This window comes from Brachyhypopomus gauderio, unplaced genomic scaffold, assembly GCF_052324685.1.
Source record: "Brachyhypopomus gauderio isolate BG-103 unplaced genomic scaffold, BGAUD_0.2 sc47, whole genome shotgun sequence".
In the NCBI taxonomy this organism is placed as follows: Eukaryota; Metazoa; Chordata; class Actinopteri; order Gymnotiformes; family Hypopomidae; genus Brachyhypopomus; species Brachyhypopomus gauderio.
In genome coordinates, this window is record NW_027506873.1 from 1936066 (window position 1) to 1961991 (window position 25926).

A 25926-nucleotide genomic window follows, 5' to 3' on the forward strand; every position below is an offset into this window, starting at 1 on the left:
CATGTGTATGTGATGACCCAGGATATCACAGACATGTGTATGTGATGACCCAGGATATCACAAACATGTGTATGTGATGACCCAGGATATCACAGACGTGTATGTGATGACCCGGGGTATCACGGACACGTGTATGTGATGACCCAGGATATCACAGACACGTGTATGTGATGACCCAGGATATCACGGACATGTGTATGTGATGACCCAGGATGTCATCACAATGTTAAGGGTTAGACGATGCTTGATGTGCATTGGATGCTAATAATGAAGAGGACATATAAACTCACAACAATTCAATGCAGTTCTTCAGAAAACAGTTCCAAGTCTCAGGAAATCTCAAAAGCGTGAACACTTCTCGATTTGTCTTTACTAGTGTTTGGGGATCTGGATTCAGTAGATGTTTGTTTGAAAACAGCCCAATTTTATTTTGACAAAATTACAATACTAAAAATTGGCCTGCCAGTAAACTGTAAACAACCATGTAATTTAGGCAAGTGTAGCATTTTCTCACAAGTATAGCTATAAAGTTATGAAAAATAGGCTATAATTCTGTAGAAACTAGTACGTACTATGAAAATGAACCAGTCAAATCAAAACATCAGAAAGATGATGCACGAAATGCATTTCACTGCTCATGTATTGTTGCAAGTTAAACAAGCTCAGGCTATGATTATAATGGTGTTATTCAAAAAATATAATTAGAGAAAAATTCTAGATGATATAAAAACTATATACAGTTTCTACATATTAAATTCTACAGACTGACATTTAACTATTAAAAATAACTGAATAGGAGAAAGAAATAAGAAAGAGGAAGTTGCAATTAAAGAGGCATTACTGAGGGAAAGCATAACTGCACCAGCATCGACCATGATTTGCACGTAGACCTCACAACAGAGCTAGCATTGTTTCTTTACATAGCTGGTCTGGAAAGCATTAGACACTTACAACTCTGCAATCAATCAACCAGCCAGCACAACTTTCAGTACGATCACCCCCTGCAAGGGTACTGGGAACCAATCTCAGTTTGTGGCAGTGGGAATAACTGTTTTCTAGGTGTCACGCAACAGATGTGCCACACATGGTGTGCAGGGATCCCGTGAGACTCACCACCTGGGCCGAGTTTCGCTTCAATCCTCAGAGTGTTTTTAAATGTCCATTATTTCTTATACGTAATGTCTCTATAACTAGGTCACTGCACATTGCATTGGTCAGTTGAAAATTTACATGCATCTATTTAGCTCCTTTATGTCTTATGTAAGACCAGTCTCGGAACTTCAAAGTGTCACTGTCAGGGTAGTTTAGACTGTACTTCTCACCGATAGTAGCACATTCATAAACATCACAGTTTTATTTCAAATCAGTATAAAAAAACAGAAACAGAACATTGGATTTTGGATCCAATAGTAGTAACTAAGCTTTTGCAAGGCCCTCCAAGGACAAAGAAACATTGCTGACTGTTTTTGTCTAGTAGAACTACAGGTCATCGGTTTCATATTTAAGCCAGTATTGCAAAAAGGAAATAAGATTCCATGGATTATGATAACCCGCTTGCACAGATTCAGTTTAACTCAGTTTAAGTTGTTTAAAATCTGTATTGCTTAATAATGCATATCAAATTGAATGAATAAGCCTGCCTTTTCCACATATTAAATCAGGTGATTTGACTTTTATTGACGTTAGTCACTCCTATTGAAAAACCATTGCCTTTTGCTCTGCCTAAATAACCAGTCCCATTAACCATTTTGCCTCTTATTTAGCATTCACAGTGCCCAACCGGCAAAAACACAAGAAAACTATTGAAAAGAATTAGAAAGTAACTATGAGCTTAACGCTTGCAGTAGGGGATGGTTGAAAGGTTCACAGGAAGCAGCAACACAGAGCTCAGTAACAGTTACCAGGACATGAACAAGCCCTGGTGGCTGCCAGGGCCAGTGCCTGCCAATTATTATTATTATTATTATTACTCGTTAGTATTTCGCTGATCGGCTAACGGGCCGCCCAATGGAGGATGGGTTCCCTTTTGAGTCTTGGTCCTCCCGAGGTTTCTTCCTAATCCCCACCCTATAGGGAGTTTTTCCTCGCCACAGTCACCTTTGGCTTGCTCATTATGGATCTGGACCCATACAATTGTAAAACTGCTTTGTGACAATGTGTGTTGTGAAAAGCGCTATATAAATAAATTTGACTTTTGATCAGCTCTTTGTTCATGTGCTATGATGTGTACCATTGTGTATTAACCCCAGTAGGGAGCCTATGAATGAGTCAGTATGAGAGTAAAGTGTATCATCACTCAATCCTCATACATCTTGACTGTGTAAAATGCTACTTCAAGTTGTAAAACTATGTACGTTATGTCATGATATCTGACATTCTATACATGAGCTCCAAGCTGAAAGTATCAAGAGACTTAGGCCTATAGGTGCACAGTGTAAATGCTGGTTGTCACTGGTTGAGAAATTCTCCTGTTTCATTGCTGAGATTGCTTATATAACTGATATGATCCCGTAAGTTAAGATTCATAGAGACTTAGTGTAGGGTCACCCTTTATGTTAAGAACTTCATTTTGAAGAACCTTATTAAAACTTAATGCCTGTGTATATGCATATCTCAACATACATTTTCCTTAGCTGCTCTAAGAATTGGATTAACACTGTGAATCATTGGAACTTCCATTAGCAAATTGCATGCACACCTTTTGGTGAAGTTGCTCCTGTTTGACTGGTAGATATACAAACAGAATGTTGAGTCAATCCAATCATACATGTTTGTGAGAAATGTGAAAATGAAGCAGTGCATGCATTCACTTCCACAGTGAGAGGAAAAATAAGGACATGTCGACGCTGAGCAGTGCTGTTGGCAAAAAGCACAATGCATTCATTCATATCAATTCACTTGCCCACACGTTGAGATAATGACTGTCATAAGGGTACTCTTTGCACAGTTTTTGTTCTGATGCACATGTCTAGTGAAACTTATGGTTCCCTTATGGTTCATCACAAGCAACCTAAACCATGTTTTGTGCCCTCCAGATTAAGCCTCCAACAGGAACTCCTTTGTTCTGAGGGCAATGCTGCAATCCCTCTTGCTGGTTCAAAGCCACAACCACTCTTCTCTCAACAATGAGCATCTTAAAGAGAATGTCAAATATCATAAATATCATCAAGTTATCAGCTTCAAAAATGTCTATGTTGTTGATTTTATTTCACCAGTGTTGTAGTTATTAAAACATCTTCCATGTATTAAGGCCAATTTCAACTAAGGTATTCGGCCCATAATTCATCTACTTATTTAATTGTACTTTGCATCAACAGCTGCTGGACCAGACTTGTGGTCTTGTGGAAGTTCTTAGTAAACTGTACATATCCTTAAGTGAGAATAGAGATGTGCAGTATTAAGAATAACCATGGCTATAGTGGAAAACATTTTTATGTGCATGTTTGTAAAGTGCACATTTCATATGCTGTTAGATGGTGATAACATATAGTGTGTTCCTTATTTGAAGGAAGATTAGAAGTGTGTTTCTGTCCCATCTTACTAGATGACCCTCCATTCTAAGGCATCACGCATGGCTGTGTGTAAAAAAGCTAAACAAGAAATTATCTTTTTCCCTTTGAAGCTGCATTTTCCCCATTTATTAAAATAGTAAAACAACTGACGGGATCATTTTGTGTGCAACAGGTTTCATGCATGTTTTACTCATGTCCACTTATGGACTGTTATCTAATTAAAGTGTAAGAACAGATAAGAGAAACAGGTGGTACGGGTGTCCCTGTACATCTAGAATGTTACTCTAAGGCCAAAGCTTCACTCCACCATGAAAGGTGTTGCTTCCAATCAGTTCATGCCATAATATTTAGCTGCAATAAGAGCCAATTGCTTTACCAACCTTATATCTGCAATGCCTTATAAGATGATTTTTAGCAATCCTGTAGAAAGCACTTCTGTCAAAGATCAGTGATTCGGCTTAACAATTAAAAGTTTTGTCTCATTGAATAAAGCAAGACAGTCACACTCTCACCGTGTAGTACAAGGACAGGCCTAGGAACTTACAATGATTAGACCATTTGTATATTTTTTATGAATATTAAAATATATATTTTAATTAATTTCAAAATATCTTTTCAATGTTTCCAAATGTATCAGGAATGTCGTAAATCTCAGACTCAGCATATACTAAAATACAAAAACAATTAATTTAGGTCTGATCACCATTTTGATGCTAAAAAGGCCTGTAGGGGAAAAATATCTTTATTGAAAAAACTAAATAACTTAACAACTGAACCAATAAAAGCAAGAGTGCTAATAAACTGAGATCTATGGTTTCAACAGCAGATCTAGAGATGCTGATCCATGCGTTTATTTCATCTCACATAGACTACTGTAATGCCTTGTTTTCATCTCTCAGTGTATCAGCTCGTGGACGTTTACAGATAATTCAAAATGCTGCAGCGAGGTTACTGACCAAGTCAAGCAGACGGTCTCGCATAGGATTGTCACGATACTAAGAATTACAACTTCGATACGATACTTAAAAAAATATTGAAATTCGATACCATTTTCGATACCAAAGTCAGATTCCAGGGAGAGAACGTGAAGATGTTATGATTGGGCATTTTGAAAATAAACAACCATTAAATAATGTGATAAAAAAGCGAATAATTTCGAGTATATGTATAAATATTTAACTTATCCCAACAAACATGCAACGTCAGAAAGACGTTAAAATCAAGTCTGTATCACGTCGGTCAGTCCAGACCCATTTTTGCATGTCTGGTGGACGTTCAAAACTGGTTCAAAATCTGACAGTGTGACTAGGACCTTAACCTTTTAACTTAACATGAACGTCTATGACGAGTTTTCTATCTGAACGTCTGACTAGGACCTTTATTGGATGTCAGGACGTGCAAAAACTGCAACTGAACGGCAGTAATCGACGTTTAAAAAAGACGTCGCTAAAACTTTCATTCTGGCTTTTCAGTGGACGTCTTTTGAACGTCTGACAAAGTGTCTTTGCTCGTGCTGGGAAATATTGAAATGGACCTTGAAAGTGACATACAAGTGTTTGAATTCCACAAGGTGTATGAACCCTGCAAACATGACTTTGTTCATCGCGCTGAAGCGCGGCGCACGCAAGGTCATGCACCTCTCGAATTTTGTAACTTCGCGCGCACCGCGCCTCAGCGCAATGAACAAAGTCATGTTTGCAGGGTTCAATTCAAGCGCTTGTACCAATATTTTCCAGCACGTTAAACTTAATTAAGTTAAATATTTATACATATACTCGAAATGATTCGAAATATTGCGCTTTTAATCACATTATTTAATGGTTGTTTATTTTCAAAACGCCCAATCTTAACGTCTTCACGTTCTCTCATGTTTCATCCTGGAATTACAAGAGGCTCGTATTTGTTAATGTAATACAAGAAAACTGTTCAGTCAGACAGATATTTGTTGTGAAACGAAGTAGTTACAATTTAAACATTTTCAAGTGCTTTAGCCTAAATTGCAGCACTTTTCAAACCTGAAACACACTGAAACACAAAGCAGCATTAAAATTCGTCAGGTAAGTGTTCATTCCCCTGTTTTGAGGGGTGTTTCTTTTATACTACCACATATAGTTTCGGACAACACTGCAAAGCGGAAAGTATAAAGCCTCCACCGCTCACGGAGGTTCGCGCGAGGTGCGCGCGGAGTCGAGCGCTATGGTCACTCAACCAGGCTTTAGCGCCCTTCGTTGAAATGTTCCAAAAGCACCGCTTGCAAACGGGCTTGTTCATGTCCTTCGGTTTTCCATCTGTATCTGCTTCGAAGCCAACAGCACTGCGTTTGCTTTAGCTGCCATATTAGCATTACAAACTGTCCTGTGCATTATGGCAGCTTGGGTGGGTCAAACGAAAGCGCATTTTATGTAAAAAGAATCGATACTTAATGGAAAAGAGTATTGTACCGTTTCAGAATGTTCAGTATCAATACGTATCGATATATCGATTTTTTTGACAACACTAGTCTCGCATAACACCCATTTTAAAATCCTTACACTGGCTTCCTGTAGAATTCAGGATCCAGGTCAAGATTTTAACTTTAACATACAGAGCACTACACAACACAGCTCCTGTGTATGTCGCTGACCTGCTCCACCCCTACACTTCATCGCGATCACTCAGGTCAAACAACCTGAGTTTACTGTCTGTGCCACGCTCATGTCTAAAGACTCGTGGAGACCGAGCGTTTAAGGTGGTTGCTCCAAAACTGTGGGACACACTTCCTCCACATTTAAGATCAGCTGACTCTGTGGATACTTTTAAAAAACAGCTAAAGACTTTCCTTTTTACGCAGGCGTTTAGTTAGTGGTGGAGGTTGCAGCCGTTGACCTTGTGCACTGTATTTTATTTCTGTTTTATAGTGTGTGTTTTTGTGTTTTTATTTTTTGTTATTTTATTTTCCGTTGTAAAGCACTTTGTGGCTTGTGCCTATGAGAAGTGCTATATAAATGAATTTTACTTACTTTTACTTACTTACTAAACATGGGCAGTGTGCTCATTCTGAATCAACTAATGTTGACCATTATAATTTTGTAAGGCAGTAGATATAGTAGCATAACAAATATAACATGAAGTCAACATGTGTGCTCCGATCACACAGAGCAATCAAAGATGAAAGAACCAGTGAAGGAATGCCATCCTAAGCCATTCTGAAATTAACCTCTATGCCAGCATGGATCTCAAGACTGAACATCCCTCCCCTTCACAGCTACACCACATGAAGCGCCAACCAAGAGATACAACTCACCGAGATGTCACTCTCCACTTTGTCATAAGATAGCTGGAGTATTGGAGCCTTCTCATGAGTCAGACTGAAGCTATACTTCTGGGCTGCCTGGTCCTCTTCTGTCAGAGCCAGTTCCAGTTCGTGAACATACCTCTCCCTTGGCATCTCCATCTCCTGAGCCTCCTTGGTTATGTCCTCCTCTGATACTAGGATCAACACACAAAGTCACAGATGAAAAATATTTTTTAAATGAATTGAACTCTTTTCAGGCAACATATTTGATTCTGCCAGTAAAACAATCTACCTTCACCACTCCATGCAGAGATGCCATCACAGAGAACAACAACAAAGCCAGATCCCAGGTCTTCGGTCCACTCCAACTTGAGGTAGAATGTGCAGTCATGTTTAGAAGAAATAGATATCTGGCGCACAGTCACCTTCATAGCAAAAGGTGTAAAACCTAAAATGTGAATAAAAAGACAGATTATTAACTTTATTCCTATATATATTCTTTCACACAGATGATCTTTAATTGTACACTTCACTACTTTTAAAGTAAGTATGAATCATACTAAGATAATCGAATCAACTGTTGTGAAGTCTGAGATTTATAGTCCGGTAAATTGTATCCAAAGCTAGATAATTTAGAATGAATAAACATGGATAAATACATTTCAGAAAACCTGAAAAGAAAAATTGACAAAACTGGTTCAGTATTCTAATTTTTGTATGTGAAGAAGGGTCAAAGTTTATGAAGAAAGGGTAAAATTCTGATTCTATGCGTTTTGGTGGATGAACTTTGGCTTTAAACCCGTTTATTAAATTAACGTATTTAGGTAAACAACGTGATCCTACACTTCAAACAAAACACATCTAGCAAATGTGTTCTAAAAACACAAATTAAACGTGTAGCCAGTTATGACACGCGATTAAGTCCGCTATTGTTTAGTGGTGTAGCGGCAACTACAAACGTTAATTCGGTTTAATTTAGCGTATAAAGTGTATAATTCTTTGTTAGTTATTTACCAGCACTGCCCCGTGTTTACAATACTCACTCACACTACCTGCCAGTATTGTACAGGAAGTGACGTGTGGCCAGTACCCGACTAGAGAGCTAGTAAGCGCTACTCAAAAACAGATACAAATGCGATTTAAATAGATCACAAACATAGCGTCAACGAATTACCGAGTAAGCCGCTGTCCAAAGTTGCAAATGTATTTGGTTGTTCGCATTTGTTTGCAACCTCGTCGTAGACCTGAAATTTTCGATTCGCCCGCGAGGCGTCCGTAGTTGCCTCCGTCACTTCCGGGATACACAGGAAGTGTGAGGTGGCTTGGTGGAGCCGTTAAGATGGTAAGACGTCGATGTTTCATCTTTCTTTATCTAACGTGTTACATGGGGTGATGCCGCCTCACTTCGTTGTTTCACTTTTTGTTGATTTACTTCATTTCGTTTTGCGTAATGTTGCGATGAGAGTTGGATTGATGGAGCTAGCAAATGCCTTATTGACATGAATGCTATGCTATGTTAGCTAGGGTAACTACGTCACAGCTCCTGGTAGATGATGTGTGTTCAACCTCGTTTAGTCGACCAAGTTCATACTGCTGTCTGTCTAACTAGTTTAATACTGCTGTATGTCTAACTAGTTTAATACTGCTGTCTGTCTAACTAGTTTAATACTGCTGTCTGTCTAACTAGTTTAATACTGCTGTCTGTCTAACTAGTTTAATACTGCTGTCTGTCTAACTAGTTTAATACTGCTGTCTGTCTAACTAGTTTAATACTGCTGTCTGTCTAACTAGTTTAATACTGCTGTCTGCCTAACTAGTTTAATACTGCTGTCTGCCTAACTAGTTTAATACTGCTGTCTGGCTAACTAGTTTAATACTGCTGTCTGGCTAACTAGTTTAATACTGCTGTCTGGCTAACTAGTTTAATACTGCTGTCTGGCTAACTAGTTTAATACTGCTGTCTGGCTAACTAGTTTAATACTGCTGTCTGGCTAACTAGTTTAATACTGCTGTCTGGCTAACTAGTTTAATACTGCTGTTTGTCTAACTAGTTTAATACTGCTGTCTGACTAACTAGTTTAATACTGCTGTCTGACTAACTAGTTTGCTGTCGAAAATTGTATGGAAGTGTCGACTATTTGCCGGTCTCACAGTGATCAAATCTTTTTTTTTTTTGTCCAAATCGCTAAATAACTGTAGCTTGCTATGTTGTTTCAGGAACCATTCGTCGTTAAATCACATTGACGTTGATTGCTTCTGTGACTTTGAATAATTAATAACCACTGTATAGGCTGTAGTTGTTGCTACAAGGAAAACCGTTAAAACTCTGAAATTAAAGTGTATATATTGTTAATCAGGTCGTGTTTTGTTAATTACGTGTTTGCTTTCTTGCAGTCTGCCATATTCAACTTCCAGAGCTTACTCACAGTCATCTTGCTGCTCATTTGCACCTGTGCATATATCAGAGCCCTAGCACCAAGTTTGCTTGATAAGAACAAAACAGGGTATGTACCTGAATTGTCCAGAATCCATAGTTTTTAAAGTATCCTGAAAGTGATTGGTGAGGTGACAAACTCATATTAAACTTTTATGATGGTTGTACTATGATTGATTTTGTGGGGGTTTTTGTCCATGTTCTCTTCAAGTGGTTTTGTGTCTACGGTTATCTCACTCTGTTCCTCATGTTTATGTTATTGAGTTAATTAATAATAAGATCCATATTACAGACATTGGTGACCTCTTAATGTCACATGATTAAATTGATTTAGCATCCATTAACAAAATTAATTACACGTGTTGGATTATGTGGGTGTTGTGATTAATTGAATGTTCATATGTGATGTCAGTATTACCTGTGGTAGTTTTCTTTCCTTCCCTTCAGCCTCTCCTAGCATTCATAATTGAACTCAAATTTGTCATAAAAAGGTTCATCTTTGCTGTGCAAAGTTTGTTACTCGCTGTTAATATAATTGATGTTAATAGAACACTCCTGTAAAGCATGTAAAGGTCCTGGTGCTGTTGAAGTCTATATCAGCATTAATGGAACATCCAGTCATTAACTGTCCAGTCATCAGTTAATTACGTGGTCGGAATGAACTGTTGTAAGATATTAACAAACAATACATAGTGCAGCCTTAAGGACATTCATTCACACTGATCTCCAGTATGCCAAATGTGTGAACCTTGTACCTTGTAGTTACCAAATTGGTGAAGTGGTCAGAAACCTGCTGTCAGTATTCCTCAAAGTTTGTCAAAAACATTGAAGATGTTCATTTAGCTGATTAAATCTAATAACAGAATAAATGCCTATGTTTATTCCTGGTTTCCTTTATCTGTGCAAAAAGGTCCCAGTGGCTAGTATTTGTCTTGGGAAAAATTCTTGAAAGCTGTCATTTCTGATAGCTTGCAGCAAAAGCAACCAGATGTCTGCCCCATGTTTGGAAATGAAGTGGTCAGGGAAGGAAATGAAGAGGCTTAGCATCAGCTATCTGATCTCTGCCTTTTCCAAGACGAACTTTCAAGAATTATAGTAATGATTTTAGCACCCCCAAGATCGTTCTACACGCAAGTTTTAGTGTATGCAGCAGTGCTCAGTTCCCAGTGGCTTTGTCAAAGTGGTGAATTATTGCAAAGGAAAGGAAAGAGGAGAGAATGGTGGTGAATCTTTATTTCATTTAGTATAAAAGCATTGTTCAACTCTCTGTGGAAATCTCAATACGCTCACAGAGGGAGTAATTTTGTTTGCTGTTTTTTGTTCGTACCAGATGCCAGAGCCTGTTTTAAAAGTTATTTTCTCCTGCACCACTTTCTTGTGATATGTTGCCTCTTAAGCAACCAAACTCATAGATGTATTCCCATTGATGTTGTCATAGGTGGCTTTTAATAATGCCCTCTTGGACATCGGTCATGCATAAGTGGATTTAAATGTCTGTGGTGTGCTGATGTTTGCTCTTTTAGCCTTTATGTTTTGCTGTTTAGAATACTTCCAAAAATTGTTGCTAATGGAGAGAAAACAAGCAAAACACTTGGAGACCTTTTACTGTTGGTAAAGAGATATAAATAATGTCCGTCATATTGGTAGTTTCTGTTTCGGTGGTTAGATTGAACTAATGAAGACTGTGTGTACTGGATGTTTGCTGAAGACTGAATGTTCCATCAATCCACAGGTTCTCACACAGGCTGACTAGTTGTTGTGGGACAGTTTAAGTGCACTATTAAAGTGTGTATTTTAGAGTTTATATGCACTATAGGATTCACATCTTTGTAATCACAAATGATTTTAATGTCTTGTAATGCATCACATTTTATAATAAGTTGATCTCTTTCTTTCCACCCTCCAGATTTCTTGGGATTTTCTGGAAATGTGCGAGAATAGGTATGTTATGGTCTGTCTGAAATGAAGATTTTTTTCTTTACTTCAGAATAATGATGCTAATGACTTTTACTCCTCTTGTTTTTTAGGTGAACGGAAAAGCCCTTATGTAGCTTTTTGCTGTATTATCATGGCGTTCACCATTTTATTCTCAGAGTAGCAGCACACAGTGAAAGAACTTTGCAAATGATGACAAAGAAGTGACAATATCTCAGAATTGTGTACACCAGGAAGTTTGTCTGAATTTGTATCTGGATTCTCATCGCACAGTGCTGAGGTTCTGATAAAATGTACTATTTATGCATCAGGACTAAAATGCTACCGAAGTATAATGTTCACATTTCTTTGCCTTGTGGACCCTTTTTGTTTGTTTTGTGATTATTATTTTTGTTTGTGCCTTATTGCTCCTATCATCTCTCTGCAACCATTTTGCTAAAACCAAATTTGTCAACTTAGAAAGGACTGTTTCAGTACAAGATGTGAACATTGCAGTAGCACACACGTGCCTTGTTCTGCAATCACTCTTGTTAATGTATGCATTTGAATCTGTGAACTACTTCACACATCGAAACGTCTCTTTTAGATGTACATGATTATTAAACAAAGACTATAACATCATTTCAACCTAAAAACTCACTTGGCTGTCAGAGGTGGGCATGCCAGTGGCGTGGGGTGTACAAACCAGGACAAACGTAATAGATGATTGTGGTTTGGAGATATTGACCACCGATGTGCAGTTTTGAAATGCAGTACACCAGTGTCATGTCATTTATTTTGCAGCTGCCAGTACCGGTTTTAAAACCAGTCCCCAGCATTGCTTTTGTAGTCTCTATGTAATTCACACATAGATTCATCCCTGCAGGCGTATCAAGAAGGGCAGATTGGGGGAGGGGCATGGGGAGGGGCATGGGGGAGGGGCATGGGGGTCCTGCACCGGGAGGGGGTGGAGAAAAGATGATGCAATTTTTTACTGTTTCACACAAACACTACTCTCAAAAGTTAGTTGTAAAGTTGTAAAAGGGATATTTGGCTTTTGGGTGAAATTTAAGGGTGAACCTAAAATGCACTCCAACCTTTACAAGTGAACTTAATGTGACCTTCTCTAAAACCTTAATGCTTCAGTACTTTCTGCACAATTGTTCTGACAAGGAGCTTAACAGCAAAATTCACAACAGGTGTTTGATTCATTAATCAACCAATAAACTTCCTGGTTCAATTAGAAATGGTATTTCTAATCCTCATCATGCTGTTCACATTATTACATCATGAGACCAAGACGACACCTAATAATGGATCAACAGAACCTCACCATTGCGAGGCTTCAAACAGAATGTTCTCAGACGGAACTGGCCACTGAGCTCAGAGTTGCAGAACTGGGTGATGAATGACACACAACTCCAGGCACAGTTAAGGGAGGTGAGAGGCACCCATGTGTGTACCTGGGTACCTGACCACACCACCAGGTACAGGTACCAATGGGCCTCGGTGCTGTTCACTGATGAAAGTAATTTCACACTGAGCAGAAATGATGGCCGCCAACAATGTTGAAGACGTCAAGGAGAGCACTATGCATGAGCCACTGGTGGAGGTGGTACAGTGTGGGCAGGTGTGTTTAATCAATACAGAACAGGCCTACACTTTGTGAATGGTACAATGACAAGCCCATACTACTTGAATAATCCAGTCATTGTGACCGCATGAACAACACGCCTAATTTCATCTTCATGGTTGACGATGCTCCAGCTCATCGAGGTGGCATCGTTACAGAATGGCGGCTGGAGACTGGGGCACCTCAGATGGAGTGGCCTGCGTTCTCCAGACCTGAATCCTATAGAAAACCTGTACCCCAGTAACTGTTCCCCAAAACCTCACTGACCTGAGGGCCGCCCTTCAAGAAGAGTGGGCTGCTGCCTCAGCAGACAATAATTCGACTTGTGAACACATGAGACGTTGTCAACCTGTAATTGATGCTCAAGGATGCATGACAAGTTATTGAAACATTTACATTTTTTTGTTGGGGTAGCCACACCACTGTTGGCTTTTGTTTCAATAAGTTGAGATTAGGAAATCACCTATGCGTTTTCCATGAATTTTATATGTATGGAAAATGTAGAAGCATACACAGCCATATATATTGATTGGGAGGAGTTCTTTTAAAACTATTAATTCAAGAACCTCAAAAATGTTCCACTTTATATCGGGGTAAATACTGCATATTTAGATATTATTTGTGAGGTTAAGGATATTGGAAATTACACTCATTTGTTTTTCTGTTTTACCAGTAATAAAGGGAATTTATGATTTACTGTCTGTGACCCTAAATCTGAAAATTCTGACATCTATTATCTGTATGTCTGCCTGTCAGTTAGAACTTCTGACTGTCTCCACTGTACCTCCTTACCTGATAGGACACCACCAATCCTGCTTTATTAATCTTAGCCAATTGTTTTAAGATGCATCTTATTTCTTCAGTATTTAACTAGATCCCTTCCTTATTAAAATAGAACTCTCTTCTCCTGGCAACAGCAATGGAACACAGAGGGCTGAACAAATTTGTACTGTTAAAAAGTATAAATAAGTAGTATGTGCTATCACCCAGCAATACAACTGCTATCACAAAGCACAACTAGCTAGTGAGCCAGAGGGCTAAATAATCAGGTTGAGGGAGGCTAATAACCTTAAATATAAATAAACCTAAATATAGTTTGATCCCTTGGAAGGATAAGATAAAAAATTCAGTGGAATGAGGACTACAAAATGGTCCCTTTGACTCAACCCCAGCCCTGCGGCCATAGCATGGCTTTCTTAAATTTGTTATAAGAACTATTTGAACTAATGATGGAATTCATAACCATACACAATATACCAGTATACCCTAGAACCAGTATGGAGGCTTACACCAGGATATTCAAAGAACTACTAGTATAAACAGGTATGTAATTATTAACAATCTAGTAATTAAATTGCTATGTAATTACAGATTGAGCCATATAACAAGGTGTAGGCTAACACAATGAAGCATGCAGTATTTATATAACATAATTTCAGAAATCAGTTTATAGAAAACCTTTTCTATACATTTATTAATTTCAGAAATTACATGAGAAGTAATGTAAGTGCACTGCACTGTGAAAACTGAAAACATATTTCAGTTCTTATGTTACCCAGACTTCCTGGAACTGCTGAGACTCTACTGTTCTACACTTGGGATATTAGAAACTGGAATGAATTCCACCTCTGTTTCTGTTTTGTTTTCTTTCACTATGACAGAATCTTTCTGTCATAGTGACAAGCGAACAGAAATATTTGATCAACTTAAATGACTATCCTATCATTTGTACAAAGAAGTGAAATGTACTCATTCAGGTAGTATTTTTTCTTTCTTTTTTGAGGGCCCGTTCAACGCTCATGGATGATGGGTTCCAGACATTCGAGAAAAAGAAAAAGAACCAAATGATTAATCAGGATTTTTTGGGATTTTTTATTAATTGTGCCTAGGTGTGTATTGGTAAACTTTTCAAGATCACGAGCATTGTCTTCCTTTATGGCAAACTTGATTTATAGATGGTGCCAAATTGAAGACTTGTAATAGAACACTAATAAGACTTTGGGTCTGAAGAGACAATGAAGAGTACCAGTGCAAAAATGTACAAGAGTTATTAGGTATGTATATGTTGTATAAGATGGGATGTACAAGTTGCATAAGGTGGGATGTATAAGTTGTTTTTGTGCTAAATTGAAAGCAGGGTATATGAAGGAGTGTGCTTTTAAGAATGGATCCTTTGTGTCTTTGTTATGTAATCGAACCTCCTGCACATTAAATGTTTGTAAAATTGCATAATAAACATCACATAGATCTGAGCTGGCAAGATCTGAGCTGTCTTTTGCATTGATTTCTGTTTGGAGCGGTTTGCCTGCTCTATTGGCACATGAGGAACTAAAGTGAGCATGGGCATATTTAAGTGGGCTACTCTCAATCAACAGACCCACTGTTAGATGACTGCGGTGTACACGCTGCCAGGGGGGAATCGTGAGTGATTCTACAAAATCATTTCAAGCTGTTGTGTATGAACTCCACTACATCCTCTGGTACCAAGCATTTCAAAAGCTGATTAAAATGCTAGAAAAAGCCCCCCACCCCAACACCCCAGTTCTGTCTGAGGTTGTTGCCAGAGAACTTGCTAGAGGCCTGGTATCATTGAGCTCACACCGAACCTAGTCAAGTCAGGAGTCATAAATCAAGATTTCATTGTCAAAAAGACATCTGGATGTCTCCATGTGCACAGTATATATGCATTTATCATTTGGACGCATACATTTTCAATGAAATATATCACAGACATGCAGAGGGGATTACTATTTTCTGAATGTTTAGCAACACCTTGCAGAAGTTCCTTGCTTATGTTCATCTTAGTGTGTTCATCTTAGTATCCTGTCCAGACCCTGCAGTATTAGAGAAAGACCATGCGCAAAGAGCAAGACAGTCAGTGTTTTCTGCAAATAGAGAATGACCCAGGGAATAAGGGTTTGTGTGGCTGAGATAAAAACACATAATCCAGACATTCAAGTCCAATCAAATCAATGTTGCATGAAAAACTGCAATACTTTTCCCAGGTTCCTGAAAAATCACACAACAAATATAGCATAGAACAAACTGGTTGGGATCATTCATTCAAGGAATCTCATACAGAACCAAGCCATAGAATGGTAGTCTAAATATAATTGAGCAGAATAGTGGATGAGATAGAACATTTTCAGTGATACCCCTCATTCCTTAGAGATCTTAGCAAACACACCAGTCTATAAGCATGACACTAGTTAACAGCATGTACAACACATTTACTCCCCCCAACACTTTGCTCAGCACTACATAAACAGAGGAATGCATAGGTTAAGGGTCACTTTTAAGTAGATGTATCCATTTCCAAGGGTGCGAGATGGTTTCTTGTGTGGACTATCTATAGGAGTTACCAGGTTGCTGAAGAAAATGAGCTGGTACCAAGCTGAAGAGATCTGAAGCTAAATCCTATGGAGGCAAGAAACTTGAATGCAAAACTAGAACATAAATTCTAAAAAGAAGAAAAATAAAGAAGGCTAAATATGACAAAATAAAAAAGTGTGTGCTGACACACTTCCCATCAAAACTGATAAGGCCGAGGACTGCTTGTCAGGTTATGAAAAATAACACAGTTATCCTTGTCTAGCCATAAGGACAGACATGATTGGACTTGTTAATTTTTGTTCCCCTTGAATGTGAGATCAGCAAAAGTTATTTCATGGCCAACTGCAACAGTGTAGTGAACATTTTACAAGAAATCTATCTAGCTATCTGTCTGTCTGTCCCGGTGTGTGTGTGTGTGTGTGTGTGTGTGTGTGTGTGTGTGTGTGTGTGTGTGTGTGTGTGTGTGTGTCTGCTCTTCCTGAGTGGGTGCTCTGGCCTTCTTTCAGTTGTTGTGTGTATTCTGATTTATTCATGTCAAGCATGACTGAACTCTACTGAATGTTTTTCAAAGGATTGCAGCTGTGTTGCTTAAATGGATTTCCAAAATAGTAAAGAACAGCCAGGAGGGACATCATTATTAACTGTTAAACAGAAGGTCACTCTCTTTGGCAGAGCAGACAAGAACACAAATAAATCTTGTTCTAAACGTGGACATGCCCAGTGCATAAAACTCTCCTCTATTTGGCATGTTATCTTTGGTTGTTTTTCACATGTAATATATCTCCACAATAACACAAAAGCAACATTGTTTCCAGTCTCCGCAGACATGAGTTAAGGAACGTACAGGTTTGCAATCAATTCAGACTCTTAATACTTTAGTGCACAAATGAGTCAAGGAACAATGTCATAATTTCTTTTAGTTTTGGGAAGATTTTCAAGGAACTGAAAAAAATATTGATAGTGGATTACAGTGGCTTCCCCATGCTGGCTTATTGCATGCACCTGTGAAGGGTTGTTCTGTCCTAACACTCAGACAAAGTTTAAAGTTATGCTTTTATTGTTTTTACTATGTACATGGTGTACATATTACAATAGATGGCAAAAAGTCAAAAGAATTGTGTGTTTGTGAATGTAATACTCTGAGAAGGCCACGAGGAAATGAAGCCGCACACCCGTGGAGCTGACCTGTGAGGCATGACGCCTGTTTTAGATGACTCATCATTGTGCATCAGAGAAACCATGAGGCTTTGGAAGAAGGGCATTTGGAAAAAGACTGTAAAGTTTAATTGCTGCCATCTTATGTTTCACGGAAACAAGCAAAACATGCCACTTCTCAAATAAGAAGCAGCTGAATGTAAGGGCCATTACGGGGCCTTCAAATAAACGAGATCTGTGTCATACATACCTGCACACATTTCAGTTTGCCCAAAAGAAAAGTCTCCCTCCATGCTATCTTCCCAAAGCATAGAGTAGATATATTAAGGTATATTGAGAATGAAGTCTTAATTGTCATGTTTGCTGTATACTTAATTGTCTTTATAGGTCTGGGTATCTCTGAGCATGACATACCAGATTCAGAATTCAGATTCAGGATCTCATTTAATGTAGCTAAAAAGTCTTATTTTTCATTTTGATACTTCAAGCAAGAACTAAGCTTCATTCTATAATGTGCAGTGATGAAACCTATGCAACATGTACAGTCATGGCTATATAGATTGAACGGTTCATACAATTTATCCTTAACTGAATAAAACAAAGTGTATTGGCATGTGGATGCAGTTTAATATGGACTACATGCCAATATGGAGTTTGATATGTATGAATGGTTGGATACATATGCTGTCCTAGCCATGTACATGTCCTAAACTCCTCATGTGGATTGAGGCCCCTTGTCACCACCAAGCACTTGATTAATTCCATATGGGACCTCTTCACTATCCTATGATCTAAACCTAAGGGGGTATTTTAATAAGGCTTCCTCCACATATTCAGAACTGCTTTCTAAATTCGAGAATAACTATGCATCAGAGTGTGAACCCTATAGTAATTTATTGACCTTTTTCTTAAAGCTTACTCTAGCAGAATATTCAAGAACTAGCAACTATGACAAATTGTAAGACACACAAAATGTACAATACAGCCAGGCCCTAATGAAAGCCACATGTATGAACTACTACAACCCTAGGAAAGGAACAGAAGGAAGAGAAAGGGAATCTGGCAGCATGTCTGGAGCTTTCTAGCATTTGCATCATCTGTGACGCAGGGATCTTTGCTGCTTCTCCTTGGGGTTTTTCCTCCTTCAGAAAATTGCAGTCATTACTTCGACTTACTGTAGTTTCACAGAGTTGTCAATATACCTCATTAATGTGATTACAAGTTTTACGGAAGTACAATGCCTTGATAACCACTGAATTAAGACAAAAAAGTCCCCCATCTCTACACCCGGGCCAGTGTGAATCTTCATGTGAAACTCTGACAAATACTTTCTAGTCATTCTTATTAGACCAAAAAAAATGATTTTTGCTTTTTTGTGTGTGTTTGGTATTTTTACTTCTTTTTTACTTTTTTGTATTTTGGGAGTTTTGTTAAACCATAGATAGACTACATTGTAACTACATAACTAGGCATAGTTTGTCTTTCCTTTAGAAGAAAATAGATGGTTGCCACTCCCTCTTCGTTGCTTATTATATCTGTAATTGTTGATGCTGTAAAGGGTAATCTGCTGATCCAGGATTCTGGACTCAGCTCTTCTAGGTCTGCTACCTTCTTCCAAGGGGAGAAGATCTGTTTCACTTGGCTCTGCAGAAACTCTCCAGACTTCTAGGCATACTTGGGGAAGTAATCATTAAAACCCATCATGGTGGGAAACAATAGGCCATTTCTTCATCAAATCCAGGAAAAGCATTTGGTTGGCTTTAACACAGAGACCGCAGACTGACTAAATAAACTAAAGGACTTCTATTGCCATGACCCTAAATAAGTGCAGACGGTTATGGTGGGCTCTCATTTACTATCTACTACTCAGAAATGTGCAGATTCATGAAGCATTTCAGAGGATACATCAGTTAGCTTAGTTCCCGTTACTGTAACACAAACACACATAACAATAAGACAACATCCACCAATTCATGCAGCATGATTGTATAATATACTATTTTTACAATTACCAACCAAGATTTGTAGTAAGATTTGTAAGATTTGTAAGCATTTCCAGACAATTTAAAGATACTTTGTCTTATCTGAGCCAGTCAATTTCTGTTCCTGTGTTTCACAATTCTGGACACTTCAAGAAATTAGGAAATCAAAATGAGACATTTTATAAATGTAATCATATATTTCTACTGACTCAGCGCTATACGTATTGTGGTATAAAGAGGTATAATAACCTCTTTAGTATTAAAGTCAATGATGCATATAACAAGATCAGCAACTTTAATCTAGCTAAGAATTAATAATTAAGACAGGATTACTAATACATGTAGATCCTATAACACATAAGATCTTACAAAAAATGATCATAAATGACCACAAATAATAAATTATCATGACTGGATTTAATGCACACTAATAGAAAGCTGGATCAAACCAAGTGAGTACATAACAAGAACTTCTGGTTATAGCTATGTACATCGCCCTCGTTTAACTGCAGTTACTCATACTGACTCTTTAGGCATAAAACCTGAAAGCTGAGTATGTCAAATCCTTTGAAATTATTTTTATTATTATAAACAGTATATCCAACAAAAATAAATCTCCTTGGTATTTTTCACTAATTTGAATTTACAAGCCACCACAACTCTATTCTGAACTTCTCAATCAGTTTTCAGATTTCCTCTCTCTGGTTATTTTTGCAATAGGAGCCATAGATTTCACATTGATCATCCTCAGACAGCATTTAGTTATGTAATGGCATCAGTTGGTTTAATGTTGTTTTGTTGTTTTGTCCACATATTCTGGTGGACATATGCACTAGTGGACATTGGTGGACATTAACGCTGACACATGACAAAGACATAACAACACAGTAATCTGAAGCCATCTTTCTGGCTGGAATATTCTCAAACCCTACAGAATTCCATTAAATGAACGTTTGGAGTACAGGCTTTGGACAAGGAGGCTCCCATAGTGGACTGAACATTTCTCCCAGGTTTCCATAGTGTAACAAAGACTTTATTTGGGTAAAACATGAGACATTAAAGTGAAAATAAACTAAAAGAAAGTATTTACAAGTTTTATGGTTGTCAGTCAAGTAAAGAGCCTCTCTCAAGTGTCTCAATCATCCATAGCCTCCATCCATTTAACAGTCACTATGAACGAATTTCAAACCTGGAGGCACAAGGCCACACAGATTAATCTGTTCTCTATCAGTAGAACCACAAGACCACACAGATTAAGCCATTCTCTATATCAGTAGCAACCCCACACTGCTCTTACTCACGTCAGTCCCAAAATCTCAGAATCAAAACTTAATTGATTCATTCTAAGGTCAGAGTTTCAACATATTGCTTCGAAGTCATATGACTGTCATGACAAATGTTTCATTACTTCATGATGTTTCAAAACATTTCAAATGTTTTGCTTTATTTTGCTACTTGCACAAAGAAGTGCAAGCTGCTGATCTGAGTTCATAATGTTTTGATCCATAAATATTTCTAAATGAGAGTTGAAAATCTTATCCCTGATCCCAGAATTATGTTTGTGCCCAGAAGCACTTTTTTGATTGTATAGTAAATGAAAGTCTCTAATATCAACACACTGACTAATGTATGAATTACACATGGGCAATAATAGAGGAAATTATTGTGTCATATCACATGTCAAGAAAGCAAACTTCTTTCTGCGGTCTATTAGACAGAGGTTGCTGACCAATGATTAGCCACCAGATGTCACTATGGTGCGATGATTTGAACACTTCACAAGCTCCAATCTTTTTCATTTGATTCATGTGCTTCATTCTCAAATGGGTGTCTATGAACAAGTACTCATGCCCCTATGGGTCTAGAATGTTCCACTACAGCAATTAAAAGTAAAAAGTCGAAAGTTCAAAAGACCTTTTCTAGACATGTCTTCTGTGTACACACGCAAACAATGAACAATCACTTATGATCACTCACGTAGGTGTCTACATGCCAATGTACAGTTTTGTTTCAGTCGATTCAGGCGCATGCAGTCTCAAGTCTTTTGCAGGTTCACCTGTCTCCCAGGATGGCTAGGAAGTACTACCCACCTCTTAAAGCGCATCTGCTGTTGACTCATTTCCTAGGCCAACCTCATCACAATGCTCACATTTTACAACTGAACAGTCAAAATACAGATTGCAATTTGTCTTCCAGCACACATGGAAGATGAGTCTTATTAATTACAGAAAGCAACTTATTACTGCTTGAAAAGTATATCTCTTTACCATAATTAAAGATGACAAAAAATCCTAGATTTTTATTCAGTACAATAGCACAATTATGAATAAATTACTATGAAATAAGTTGACAGCAAACTCAGATTACAATATCTGAAGCAATTTATTGTCTGTTGACATCAGTTCTATTCTATTCTGAACATTTGAATAGAAATCATTCAAATGAGCAGTTATTAAAGTACTAATTATGAAATCTAATGTTGGCCCATGTCAATTGTTAAACAATTTAAACCGTTAATTCTAAGATCCTATATCTCAGCATCTAAGCCAGGGGTCACCAACGTGGTGCCCGCGGGCACCATGTCGCCCGCGAGGACGTTATGAGTCGCCCGCGGGATGGTTTTAAAAACAGCTCATTGCCATGCACCAAAGCGCTGCATCGTTTATGTTTTTGCTGCTATTAGCGATTGTCCGCGGTTGCAATTGACGCGCACATGAACCCAATTCCCCCCCCCCCCCCCCCCCACCACCTCAGGAACATTGCAAAGATTTGATATTTACAACCATTCACAATGTGGCATTCACATTCAGTCAATTATCAATTTGTCTCTTGGATCAGGCTGTGTCCTAGACCATTTTAAACTAGCAATGGTGCAGCCTATTCTTAAAAAGCCGGGTCTTGATACTACAGACTGTGTAAGTTATAGACCAATCTCAAAGTTGCCTTGTGTCTCAAAAATACTGGAGAAAGTGGTTGCTAAACAGCTTTTGGCTACTCTAGAAGAGAAGGGTATTTTTGAGAAGTTCCAGTCAGGTTTTAGATTTAAACATAGTACAGAGACAGCTCTGGTGAGGATTTTAAATGATATCCTGATGAATGCTGATGCCAGTGATGTGTCTGTTTTAGTGTTATTGGATATTAGTGCAGCCTTTGACACTGTAGAACATAGTGTTTTAATAGAGAGGCTGCAAAAATGGGTGGGAATATCAGGGACTGCGTTGGAATGGTTTGTATCATAATTATCAAACAGAAAATTTATGGTGTCTGTTGGTGACAGTATGTCCTCTTGTGCTGCTATTTCCTGTGGAGTTCCACAGGGATCAGTGCTTGGTCCTATTTAATTTTTATTATATATGCTTCCTTTGGGAAATTTGATAAGCCGTTTTAATGTTTCTTATCATTTTTATGCTGATGATTTACAGCTCTATTTATCTTTTAAAAGGGATTATTTCAGTAGATTGAGGAGTCTAACTGATTGCATTCAGAGTATTAATGTGACGGGCGGGGGTGAGCAACGAAAAGGAAGCGATCACGCCAAGTCTCAGGGAAAAATGATGGTTTAATAGAAAGTGTGCAAACCTAAAACCCGTGCACTATCTCCAAATTAAGGATATAATGACCAGCGGTCAACTGGTACGACGACAAGACATATATAGACAGACAAACGACCATCAGGTGGGAACGGATCACAGGCTCCGCCCACCTGAGGGGCGTACACGACATGACAAAACAACAACAACACAGCCGCTGTGGACGGAGGCGACCGGTAGGGGGCCGCCTCACCGTGACAGACCCCCCCACCAAGCCGCACTCCCCTCCACTGGGTGTGTGGCACACAGCGGCTGCACAACAACACGAAGGGGCAGGAAGGCAAGGACAGGCAGGGACACACCTCCTGCAGTCCACGAGCTGAAACACAAAACACATAACGTTAGTCAGCTCACCTCCCTGGGCGGGACCCTGGACCGACTGGGCCGTTAACAACACATAACCACGCCCCGGTCGGTCACAGGGCCCTCGCGCCCTAACCGGCCCTTGGCCGGTGAGCCCCACAGGTGTGAGGACGAGGACCTATGGCTCCTGTGTCGTCCTTAGCGTATGTGTGTGTGTGCAGGTTACCTCCCCAAGGCGTGGCTTCTTCACCTCCTGGACCTACCTCCTCCCAGAGCTGACCCCTGCCTTCTGCTAGGGGTCACCCCAGCCTCCTGGGGGAGCCAACCCCTCCCGGGGTCCCTCATCACAAGGTGGACTCCTCCACCCAACCCAGGAGCGCCAGAGACCGAGGCCCAGAGCACCCCCGACGCGGGCTAGGGAGCAGCCCCAAGGGCCTCCTGGTCACCCCGGGCAGGAGGGAGGATCTCCTCCCTCAGCAGGAGCTTTTCAGACCGGAGCCCCATGGTCCCCAAACATCCGGGGGCCCCAGCCCTCTAGGGAGGGGCTCTTCATGACCAGGCTCCGGTCAACCCACAACACAAGGGGGCTCCTGCCAGGCGGAGACCCCCACAAGGTCCAGGAACACCACGACACCGCCAGGGGGAAGCACCTGCACAGAAACAGCACACACACACACACACACACACACACACACACACACACACCCCAACACCAACATAGAACACAAACGCGCCTCAGACGCCCTCCGTGCCATACCCAGTGGCACGGGACCACAACCGCCCCCCTCCCAAACACACATTTAAGGGGAGGAGCAAGCGTGGAATTACACTTAACAGTAGACAACACGCTAGGACACGACACACACGCAAAGACTAGACAAGCAAACAAAAACGGTGCACAGACAGACAGACGGGACCTACACATGCGCGCTCTACATAAACACACAGTGACGCGCGCCGCTCAGAGTCGCAGTCGCTCCCCACATTTAACACAAGACACACAGGGAGCGAGGCGACGGGGAGCGAGGCGACGGTGACGAGCGGCGACCGCGTCACACACAAAACATTCAACATAGAACATAACGAGCACGCACACTGATCCACACATCCGTTGACATGAACACACGTTTTAACAAACACAAAACATGAAGAGCCTTTCCAGGGAAGACGCCCTGGTCCTCGCCGTGCCACAAACACAGACACGGCGGAGCTCTTCAGACAAACTAACAGACACGAAGAGTTTTCCCAGGGCAGACAGCCCTGGTCCACGCCGCGCCACAAACACAACACAAAAGCAAGGCGGAACTCTTCACAAAACACCACGCAGACAAACACTTACCACGAGACATGACCACGAACGAAGGAGAAAGAAAAAGAGACTCGGCGGCTTCCGAAGGGTGGCTGGTCATTCTGTGACGGGCGGGGGTGAGCAACGAAAAGGAAGCGATCACGCCAAGTCTCAGGGAAAAATGATGGTTTAATAGAAAGTGTGCAAACCTAAAACCCGTGCACTATCTCCAAATTAAGGATATAATGACCAGCGGTCAACTGGTACGACGACAAGACATATATAGACAGACAAACGACCATCAGGTGGGAACGGATCACGGGCTCCGCCCACCTGAGGGGCGTACACGACATCACAAAACAACAACAACACAGCCGCTGTGGACGGAGGCGACCGGTAGGGGGCCGCCTCACCGTGACAATTAAAGATTGGATGGCCTGTAATTTCCTCAAGTTAAATGAAGGAAAAACAGAAGTCCTGATTTTTGGCCCTCCAACTGTGATTGGGGATGTAAAGAAGGAAATTGGCCCACTGGCTTTACGGATAAATTCTTATCCAAGGAATTTGGGAGTAATTTTTGACTCAGAGTTAGAGTTTTCAGTGCATATAAGGAAGCTGGTTCAGAGCTGCTACTTTCAATTGAGAAATATAGCCAAAATTAGGAAAATGCTTTCGTTCCAAGATACAGAAAGAATTATTCATGCTTTCGTATCGTCACGCCTTGATTACTGTAATACCTTATTTACGTGTCTTAGTCAAGGAGCTATGACACGGTTGCAGCTGGTCCAGAATGCAGCAGCTCGAGTGCTTACTGATGCCAAAAGAAGAGAGCATATCTCACCTGTGTTGGCTTCACTGCATTGGCTGCCTGTTGCCTACAGGGTAGTTTTTAAGATTCTGGTTTTAACATACCAAGCCTTGCATGGGGATGGACCATTATATATTTCTGATCTATTAGTCCCTTATTCTAATGCTAGGTCACTGAGGTCCTCTAACCAAGGGCTTTTAGTAGTTCCAAGGACTAAGAGAAAACGCAAGGGCGATTGTGCTTTTGCTGCATGTGCCCCGAAACTTTGGAATGGTCTGCCATTAGTCATTAAACTTGCTGGGTCTAAGGAGTTGATTAAAAAGAGATTAAAGACAGACCTGTACGGCATAGCATTTGAGGTTGGTCATGGCTAGCATTTTTTATGCATGTGGTTGTCTTATTTTATTTGTTTTTATGTTGTGTTTTATGTAGTTTTTTATTCTATTTTTTATGCTTGTATTTGTTGTAAAGCACTTTGTAGGCCTACTTGGAAAAGTGCTATATAAATAAACACTTACTTACTTACATTAGATGATCCAGAAATGGTAGTCAATTTACAACTTCTAGAATGGATTACTCTATCTAGTTGTATCACAGTGCATAAAGCTCCAGATCAAAATTTATATTGCTCTTAGGTCTAGAATGTTTGATCATAATTACTTCTTACCAGGGCCAAAGTGGGCCCTTTTTTCAGCCCGGG

The 25926-nt window shown here is 39.7% G+C and overlaps 2 protein-coding genes across 5 annotated transcripts in view; one reads left to right on the forward strand and one right to left on the reverse strand.

Moving 5' to 3' along the window:
• The window catches only part of xrcc4 (X-ray repair complementing defective repair in Chinese hamster cells 4), a 29612-nt gene extending 21510 nt beyond the window's left edge, over window positions 1–8102 (reverse strand). Inside the window, exons 1-3 of one of the 3 annotated variants that reach the window (XM_076986585.1) lie at window positions 7961–8102; window positions 7079–7234; window positions 6796–6980 (exon numbers count right to left, since the gene is read on the reverse strand). In XM_076986585.1, the coding sequence (XP_076842700.1) occupies window positions 6796–6980; window positions 7079–7217 (324 nt within the window). In that variant the 5' untranslated portion in view covers window positions 7218–7234; window positions 7961–8102. The other 2 variants (XM_076986588.1, XM_076986586.1) reach the window with 2 other exon arrangements.
• Window positions 7976–11972, forward strand: tmem167a (transmembrane protein 167A). Of its 2 annotated transcripts, none has more exons than XM_076986590.1 (4): window positions 7976–8128; window positions 9181–9290; window positions 11127–11161; window positions 11248–11972. In XM_076986590.1, exons 1-4 carry the CDS (start codon window positions 8126–8128, stop codon window positions 11316–11318), a joined length of 219 nt encoding a protein of 72 aa, XP_076842705.1. In that variant the 5' UTR covers window positions 7976–8125; the 3' UTR covers window positions 11319–11972. The 2 variants fall into 2 exon arrangements, with proteins under 2 accessions (XP_076842705.1, XP_076842704.1); XM_076986589.1 differs by lacking the exon at window positions 7976–8128 and adding an exon at window positions 8187–8311.
• The last annotated feature ends 13954 nt before the right edge of the window (window positions 11973–25926 follow it).

Bases quoted from the DNA above. Each gene is read 5' to 3' on its own strand.
- tmem167a (XM_076986589.1), top strand. The intron at 9,291-11,126 runs GTATGTACCTGA...TCCACCCTCCAG, and splicing joins CTTGATAAGAACAAAACAGG to ATTTCTTGGGATTTTCTGGA. The intron at 11,162-11,247 runs GTATGTTATGGT...CTTGTTTTTTAG, and splicing joins CTGGAAATGTGCGAGAATAG to GTGAACGGAAAAGCCCTTAT.